This window comes from Amblyomma americanum, chromosome 6 (genome assembly GCF_052857255.1).
Source record: "Amblyomma americanum isolate KBUSLIRL-KWMA chromosome 6, ASM5285725v1, whole genome shotgun sequence".
In the NCBI taxonomy this organism is placed as follows: Eukaryota; Metazoa; Arthropoda; class Arachnida; order Ixodida; family Ixodidae; genus Amblyomma; species Amblyomma americanum.
Genome location: NC_135502.1, coordinates 95,252,971 through 95,262,700, shown reverse-complemented (window position 1 = coordinate 95,262,700; position 9,730 = coordinate 95,252,971). Strand labels below are relative to the sequence as shown.

The window sequence follows — 9,730 nt, the reverse complement described above, 5'->3', positions numbered from 1 at the left end:
TGCTGAGCCCGCCCGTATCGTAAAAGAAGCTGCGTTGCAGATTCAAAGCAGAATCGAGCGCTTTCGTTTTCGCTTGAAACTCTCGAATGGCAAAAACGTTTTTCGCGAAGTCGTCATGGGCAAACTTTGGCAGGTAGGAAATGTAAAGCGATGTTAGCTTCCTCGAGTCGAAGAACTTGAGCGTGGATAAGAAGGCACGCAGCTTGGAGCCTTCCTTGCTCTTCCCGAACATATTTGTAATTTCGTCGGTTGTTGCGTCCATGGTGGTTTTTACCAGCGAAGGCAACATTCCGTCTTTTACCCGGCTGCCGAGTCGTGCAACGGCCACAGCGTCCCAAATGTGGAATAAATTCTCCACCCATTCCGTGCAAGCAGCGAGGCGAAGCTGCAGGTCCCGCCGCGAGGAGACAAGTAGCATGTGCGCAAAAAGTTTAGTGCTGGTAGCTAGAAGGATATACGCGAGCACTTCGTCCTGTTGGTAACGGTCCGCAAAAGTTTCAAGTTGCGCGGCGAACAACTCGGAGGAGCTGATGATGAGAATGTGGACAGCCTCCTGGCTGGCCCATGCTGCTAGAAGGGACGCCTTCCATTCTTCGAAGGAATGAATGGATAAGAAATGCTTCAGGAGAGATACCGGTCCTGTTAATGTCCGTCCTTTCCTTCTGAAAACGTTAACTGATATTTTTTTAATGAGGCTCTTGATGCCTTCAGCTCGGGCTGTCAGATTAAGTGAGAGCGCAGTGAACTCTAGAAATCGGCGGTATAGATCCTTATGGATCTGCACAGAGTCACTGAAAACGGGCCACGTCGAGTGTTGTGCGGGACTCAGGTGCACACTCCGGTTTCCATCCGCAAGAGTGCTCACAGAGACGTAGAGAAGTATTCCTAGGGCGTACCTGATGTCAAGGACGCCAACCAGCTCCAGAGCGTCGAGCTGGCGTGATGTAGTGAAGGAAACCAGCGTGTCCACCACCTGGCCCCATATCGTCTCCGGCGTGGTGGAAGGGTCGAGAAAGTTGCGCAGACACGACCTGTGCAGCGAGTGCACGGCTCTGCTCGCTTTGTCGTCGTAGATGCGTTGGAGTGTCGGGTACACCACGGTGTCCTGGTACTTCTGCCAAATGACATCGTCGTCGTCCCGGAACTTAATTTTGGAGCACATGAAGCGGTCGAAGTCGGCGCATGAATCGAGAATCATGTTGGCGTAGATGAGCAGCTCCAAAACCGTCTCAGCAGCGCATGAGGGGCTGGGTGAGCTTGGCTTAGGGACCCTCAGGGGCGGTGTCACAATAATGAGCAAGATGAGAATCACAGCTGCGGCAGCAGGGACACAAATAAACAAAAGATTTGCGAGAGCAGTGCGGCACTCCTTGACAGAACGTGGCATGCCTTCTTCTTCCTTGACTTCCTGACCAATGATGCGTGAAGCTATCATGAGTATTGTTCAGAGCGCACAAGCGGGCACATAATGCTGTATATTTCAATGTAACTATTCTCAGTAGTGAGAAAAATAAATTGTACAAAATGAACGCACGGAAAAACAGAAGATCGGTTGCCAAGTACAGGGATCAGAACAATAAGCACTTTTGTCTGGGCGAGTGTTTCATAACAGCAATTAAAGGTATAAACTTGCGCAAAGGGATTGAAGAAGAAAGAGACGGCGAGGACAGGACAGTGGTCTGTCCGGTCCTCACGTCTCTTTCTCTTTTTCACGCTTCTCTCTTTATTATTATTATTATTATTATTATTATGAGGAAGAATCTACCGGTGTTGCGTTCCCGCGTTATTAACTTTTTAATTAAGTGAGCAGAGGTGAAAAGTTACCCCATTCTTCGCCAATCCCCCAGTGTGGGTATGTGCCATCTTTTGATAGGCTAACAACAACAACAACGTCTCTTTCTTCATTAATCCCTTTGCGCGAGGGATCAGAAAAACAGGTACTATGAAGACTCGCAACATGCTCCCGCCTCTCTTCAGGAACATATTCATGATGGAAGATAAATGGGAGATCTGTGCCACATCACTTCATATCCAACGATAACATGAATGAATGAATGAATGAATGAATGAATGAATGAATGAATGAATGAATGAGCTGCTTATTTAGAAAGCGAGGCACAAGGCCGTTTGTTGGGGAACTGGGTTGTTAAGGAAGGCAAAAGTAGGGCGGTTGGGACTGGACATCCCATCGCTGCCACCAGTGTTGTGAGATGGAGGTGGTCTCGTAGCGCTCGCCACCGGTTTCGTGGATGAGCGCTGCCAGCTCTCGTGGCGTTAGCGAAGACTGTGAGTCAGGCGTTCTAAGATTAACAAAAGGCATTTTATACACTATTTACAGGGCATTGTACAGAACACGATCGGCACAGGGGCGGAGAGGTACTAGCAAACTCAACTGTTCTCGCGCAGCAATGACCGGCGAAACTACATCGCGTCGCACCATCTGACTCCACACTCGGGAGCAGCACTCGACTCACGGTGTGTCGGTCTATCCCCCTCCAAGCGGCAGCGCAGGTGCTTAAAAAGCCCGAGAAACCTTTGTCGCTCAAGACAGTCCAATCAAAAGGCAGCACTTGTCTCCGAGCCGAGAGGTTCAACCAGTTCAAGTTCAAGACAACTTTATTGCCATCGATGTAGAGGCCCCTTCGCTCCCTCAGTCAGACACTCCATGGTAGAGGAGCCCCGCAGGGGGACGTGTTTCGCAAAGCGTCCCGTGCCAGACGGACTGCTCGAGCTTGCTGCTCCGGAGGAGGGCAGCCCAGCTTTCTTTCTCTGTGATTCCACCAATATGCCAGGGAGAACCGGGCATTTCCAAATGAGGTGGTCCTGATTAGCTGTTATCCCGCATTTGCTGCAGAACTTTGTAGGTTCTCCTCCCTCCCCATATGGATAACAGGGAAGAATCGGTTAGCTTGTAATTTTCTCGAGTCTCTGCACCCCTTAGGCGCGAGAAGCCGATCTGGAGGTGGGAGGTCTAGTCTTTCATAGCTGTATTCAGCCGTGATTTCCGAGTACGTGATAAGCGGGTCCTTCCCCCGGTAAAGGTGTTTCCACGGCCGCCCGGGTGTAGATTCTCTGGCCAGACTTTTACCAGCCTCATTGCTTGGAATCCCCTCGTGAGCAGGGACCCATATGATGGAGATCTGTCTGTCCAATACCGATTCTCCAAGCATCTTAACCGCTTCTATCGGAGCGAACCCCTGATTAACTTTTGATGCCAATGAGACGCCTGGTTTGTGCCTGCGATATGGCCCCTTGCTGCAAATAAAACGTTGTCTTCTCACTTATATGTCAAAATTAACCGGCATCATGAATAACAAACTTGAGGGAGGCTTAAGTCACCAGTTCACCAAAAACGACTCCCTGTAATAAGCGCAATGCATCCACCATTTTTCGTGCGATGTCTTTTGTTTTGTGGACTGGAGAACTTCCGTTCTGTAGGAGGCTCATTTTTTGGTTATTAAAGTATCTCTTCGGGGTGTCAGAATCGAGTAAAATCTGGTTTTGCCCGAGAACGAAGGAAGATGTATGTTATGCTTTGCGATACGTTAATTGATTTATCGGTGTTTAACGTTCCAAAGTAACTCAGGCTATGACAGACGCCGTAGTGAAGGCTCCTGAAATTTCGACCACCTGGGGTTCTTCAACTTGCATTGACATAGTACAGTGCACGGGCCTCTAGAATTTCGCCTTCATCGAAATTCAACAGCCGCGGCCGGGTTCGAACCCGCATCTTTCGCATCAGTAGCCGAGCGCCATAACCACTGACCCACCGCGGCGACGCTTTGCAGTAAGCCTGAAGAGCTAAATCTACTGACTGTATCTAAACGCGGTGTTGTAATATGCCCTCTGAACGAGTGAATTTTGTTTGAAATGAAAAAAAAGACGGACAAAAGGATTGTCGCACATGTGTGCTCAGAGAACGTAGAAGAAAAGAGAAAATGAAAAAAAGAAAAACGAGCCCATAGCTCGTTCGTGGATATTGTGTTAATCGTAAACAAGACTGAGTACAAAATTTTAGGACAGGTGAAGAATGCGATTTATGCTTTCATTTTTTCATGGTCATGCTACAGGATAGGATTGCAAAGCTGTACCTGGCTCCCGAGTGACAAATTTCTTTAGAAACTGTTACCTTAGTCATGGAAAGGAGGCACGTGCATATGCGGGACATGCAACGCGAGTCAAGATGATGCCAGTGGCGCAAAGCTGAGGTCCCGCTGCTTCATGATTGTCAGCGCAGGTTGGTCACAGTATATAACTAGGTACAGCACAGCGTGCGATTCAGTATGGTCGCCGACGAAACAGCCTATTGATCCGCCAGCACGATGACGCCTGTCAGCCACAAAAGCGATCCCCGCTTCCTTCCCTTCGCCGCCGTCATAGCGCTGCTGATGCTCGTCGCTACAGGGGGAGTGCTCGGAGGGTGTACCCCAACGCGGTCCGGTCTGTTCTTCCGGTCCGGTCTATCTCTTGCAATTTTGGCAAAATTCCGCTCGTTCCTAGCCGTGAAGCTACACATACACAATGCATTAATTTTTTCTCTCATTAGCAATTGCTTAATTGTATAATAATATTATTCTTTATTTCCAACCAGACGTTGGAGGAGGCTGTGGGTAGAAGCTGCGCCGAAACGGTACGTAGCTTGGCAAGCTGACAAGTATAGGTGAGGACAACCAACAATAACCTAAACCGCATACATATTCTACAAAAACTTCCATTCGTCATACCGCAGGGGCTGACTCACAAGCTCCGACTAACGAATATTTTGTGCGCCTTAAAATAGCTAGAGCGCATATTTTATAATTATATTCATTGGCAAAAATATGCAATCAACAACTTCGCAACACCCTTGAAGAGCTTAATGCAAATGGCAAAATTAAAGAAGTTAAGAAGCATTCGTGACTCGCGTTTTTCAAAACCTTAGAAAATACCACTTTTAAGGACAAAGCTAGGCCAACAAATGCTACCTAATTCTTTTCCAACATTATTAAACATTCTTCACTGCAATGAAATTGGCATTAACCACACTAGCATCTCCAAGCTTAAGGCTTTCTTTGGAGAGCAAGGATGTGGCCACTGAATCTACGAACACTTTGAAAACACTATTTGCTTCTTCATTGACAAGATTAACCTCAGGAACTTGTGCACGTGCGTTGCTGTAAAGAAAAATAAAAATGCTTTAGCTATACTATTTTTTTTACTGTCATATTACACTAGAATTGTGTAGCGTGAAAAGTGGCACTATATAACTTATTTTACTTGGTTCTTGCTGTACAAAATGTACTTTTTGCTTCGTTCTGTAAAATGTAAATTACATATCGTTAGTATAGATCTCTGCCGTCACTGCGGACCATGAAACGACGGGCTCGAACGCAATCAAGTGAACTTGCTTCACTTCTAATTTGAGCCCGCTCCATTTATTTTGTTGGAGATAAACTGAATTTGAAATAGACAGAGTGAAACCTTGTTGGCATTTATTCTTCCGCCCATAAAATAAATAAATAATAAATATTTGGTTTTGGGGGGGAAAGGAAATGGCGCAGTATCTGTCTCATATATCGTTGGACACCTGAACCGCGCCGTAAGGGAAGGGTAAAGGAGGGAGTGAAAGAAGAAAGGAAGAGAGAGGTGCCGTAGTGGAGGGCTCCGGAATAATTTCGACCACCTGGGGATCTTTAACGTGCACTGACATCGCACAGCACACGGGCGCCTTAGCGTTTTTCCTCCATAAAAACGCAGCCGCCGAGGTCGGGTTCGTACCCGGGAACTCCGGTTCAGGGTTCGAACCCGACCGCGCCGGCTGCGTTTTTATGGAGGAAAAACGCTAAGGCGCCCGTGTGCTGTGCGATGTCAGGGCACGTTAAAGATCCCCAGGTGGTTTTGTGGGCTTTAAACTCACGCACAAACTGAATATATCAGCAGCGCACGTTTTTTTTTTAGGGGAGACGGAAGCGCACCTTTAAAACTGATTTTTGAGGGAAAATATCGTGACTACAGACCTATCAAAAATATTTATCTTCGTCATCTCGAAGCTCTAGCCGATAACGGGCCGCTGTGAAAGACGGTGCGTAGCGGCGATTCCGTTGCGAGTGCCCGTTTTAGTTCTCTTCCCAGCGTGACCAATGAGTACACTGCCTAGCACACTTCGCCATACTGTCTAGTGCTAATTGCATGATCCGAAACGAAGGCGACCGAAGAGCCGTTTGCTAATTTTATAAACGTTCCCTCAATTGCTTCGATGGCAAATGGTTTATCGTTTATGGAGGTTTAGCGTCCCAAAGCGACTCAGGCCATGCGTACGCCGTACAGTGAAGGGCTCCGGGGATTTGGACCATCTGGGGTTCTTTAACACGCACTGACATCGCAAAGTACACGGGCCTCCAGAATTTTGCTTCCATCAAAACTCGACACAGCGGGCGGGATCGAACCCGCGTCTTTCAGTTCAGCAGCCGAGCGCCATAAATACTAAGTCACTGCGAAGGCTGGATGGCAAATCGTTTCAGCTTCTTTCTTGAATTTTGATACAGCCGGTGACGGAGTTAGTGACTGCTTATTTGTTGCGTATTATTATAAACAATGCCGATCTAACCGCTTCAGTCAACCACTGATTGGCGGAAGTCGGCTTCTACTGTTATTTACCACGGCTGCCTCTAATATTGACCTTGCGAGACAAGCAGCTTTCATGCACGCCAGATACACTACCCCACGCCAGTGCGCCGCGAAAACCGAAACTAAACTGCGGACGCCCCTTGTACACCTCTGGATGGATGTTTTAAAGGTATAGAGAGCTGCCCAAAGCCATGCGGTTGACCCTGGTGCATCAAGGGTAGGCTTATATTGCAGCTTCTGAGATGGCACCTGCCAGAAAACTTGCCCAGCCCAGACTGCAAGGCATACGAGTGCCAGGCAATGGCTTAAGAATGGCGCTATTCTCACTTCCTAACCTTTAGCATAGCCCGGAAGGCGGCGCCTGCTCTCAACTGCAAGTAAGTCGTAAGACGGATGGTGGTGGAAAGCATTTCTCGTCAAAGCCCCTAGTCCGGTGCAGCAGAAGAGAGGGTGTTGATCGAACGCGGTCGCGTCGGTCAAACCCAGCTGGTTAGCCATGCGCACCAGCGCTCGCATGGCATTTGGGGAGGCCGATGAGTCCATCAGCCACTGCTCTAGCGTGGTGTATTGTGCGGGCAGAGAAGTTAGAGTAGACTCTCGAAGTGAGACGCTGTGAGGACAATGCCACAAGATGTGGGGAGTATCTGAGGACGGTTCTAGCAGGACCGTTCTCAATATAATAGGGAATGTGGGGCGCTATAAGCCTTTTAGCTGGGCTGCCTGCCATATGCAGCTTAAGTGCTAAACATCCCTCACCCCAAATGGGGCTCACTGAAATGGCGTATATGAACTTCGAGGAACTATGCACGTGATGGGTAAGTAAGCATTGCGCGCACCACTGCTGTCTTCTGTGTTGAACTGTCACCTCAGTACATTTGCATTACTCATTACAGGGATTCTTATGGCTGTTTATGTTCCTCTGACAAAATACGTGGCACATGCTAGCAATGCATTATTGTGAGATCGGGTTTGCTGAATGTTGGCCTCCTTTAGCAAGGTTTGTTTTTCTTTCTTCAAAAATTGAGAATGCCGTAAATTGAGTGAGATTCTGGAGAGGTCGTCGGCAGCTTTTCGTAGAGAATTATAGGTGCCAGTTAGTAGCTTAGAGTTACAGACATGGAAGTACACCTTTAAGAATGAAAACTTTTTTACAGTGCCTGTCTTAGCGGGCTTACATTTTTGTTCTTCGGTCATTTTACTTCAGAGTTAGAGCAGGTGCAGATATAATTTTTCTTTCTATGATGTAAAAGGAAACATTTTAAGTCCCTCATTGTTTCCTCGTTTCTGCGCTGCTCAAAGACTTAAGCCGTTTGTGATTCACGCACGTCACAGATATCGGCCAATACATGTTTGTGGTCTGTATGCGTAATGTACACGTGCCTAAATACGAGCGTGGAAGAAGGCGAAAAGGACTATTCAGTACGGTATGATATCAGCGAGCAGGTGCCATAGCCAGAGGAAGAAGACGAGAAGACATGGAAGCGCAACGAGCCCTGCTCGCAGTCTTGTGCTTGTCTTCCCTCGCTGTTCCAGCTCACCAGGAGTGCAAGGAAGAGTACCGCAAGCGGCGTCCCACGCACACGGCCTGCAAGCCTCCCAACAGGAACTGCTTCGTCAGGAATAGAAGCATCAGCCCGGAGGAGCGGCTCCTCATACTGAGGACCCACAACGTCTACCAGAGCATGGTGGCCCTAGGAAAACTGCAGGGCTTTCCTTCGGCCGTTAATATGGCTCGGCTTGTCTGGGACGAAGAGCTCACTTCCGTGGCACAAGCGAAAGCCGAGCAGTGTACATCCGCCAAGGGAGAGTACAACCACGACCACCGGCGCGACCGCTTCACGACCAAGTTCAATGCGCCGGGACAGAACCTTGCCTTCCGTGGTAGAAACTTCTCTTTCTCGAGCACCGACTGGCCTGGTCGCATCAAGGAGTGATTTATTGAGTACGAAGACTACCCGCCGGAGCAGCGCCTCGAGTTCCGACCTCTGCCCGCCTCGGAGCCTATGCTAGGGCACTTCACCCAACTTGTGTGGGCCAAGACCAGCTACGTCGGCTGCGGCTTTGTGGAGTACAGCATCATCGGAGCTGTCAACCTGACGCACATTCAGTTCTACGTGTGCAACTACACGGTCACCGGAAACGTCTTCAGGAAGCCGCTGTACCAGGAAGGCCCCGCCTGTTCTGCCTGCCCGAAGGGAACCGTGTGTGACAACGCTTTCGGCCAGTGTGGTATTACTGCCTCAGAACAAGAATCGGGAACGACCAAAAAGACATCGGGCCCCAGTGAAGAGGGACCAAACACCACCTATACAAAATCTAGCACAACCAAAACGGCGTCTATTGCCGGTAAAAGCAATTCGATCAGTGTAAAAAATGAAACAATTTCTGAAAGAGACGGATCGAACACCACCAACAAGGAGCACAAAATCAATAGAATGGAACCAAGGACAACCAAAGTGAGATAGACTGCTGGTAAAACCGATTCGAGCACTGCTATAAAGGAAACGTCTTCCGAAGAGAAAGGATCCAACAACACCAACAAGGAGCATAGCATCAATAGAATGGAATCGAGCACCCCCAAAATGAGATCGACTGCTGGTAAAACCGATTAGAGCAGTCCTATAAAGGAAGTGTCTTCTGAAGAGAAAGGATCCAGCACCAATGATCCGAACATCAATAGAATGGAATCAAGCACCACCAAAATGAGGTCGACTGCTGATAAAACCGATTCGAGCAGTGCTTAAAAGCAAACGTTTTCCGAAGAAAAAGAATCCACTATCACTAACAAGGAACCTAGCATCAAAAGAACGGAATCGACCTCCACCAGAATGACATTAACCGCCGGTAAAAGCAACTCCAGGAGTGCTAACAAGGAAACGTTTTCCAAAGAAAAGGCATCCAGCACCATCAAATAGGAATCGAGCATCAATGGAACGAAATCAATCGCCACCCAAACGACGTCGAATGCTGGTAAGATCGATTCAAGCAGTGTTATAAAGGAAACGTCTTCTGAAGAAAAAGGATCGAGAACCAGCAACAAAGAACCATCGAGCACCACCAAAAAAGCATCGACTGCCAGTAAAACCGATTCGGTAAGTGCTATCAAGGCAACGTTTGCAGAAGA

At 48.2% G+C, this 9,730-nt stretch overlaps 1 protein-coding gene across 1 annotated transcript; it reads left to right on the top strand.

Moving 5' to 3' along the window:
• Nucleotides 1–7,408: 7,408 nt before the first annotated feature.
• Nucleotides 7,409–8,540, top strand: LOC144095389 (CRISP/Allergen/PR-1-like). Its single transcript, XM_077629145.1, has 2 exons — nt 7,409–7,421; nt 8,140–8,540. Exons 1-2 carry the CDS (start codon nt 7,409–7,411, stop codon nt 8,538–8,540), a joined length of 414 nt encoding a protein of 137 aa, XP_077485271.1.
• Nucleotides 8,541–9,730: the final 1,190 nt, after the last annotated feature.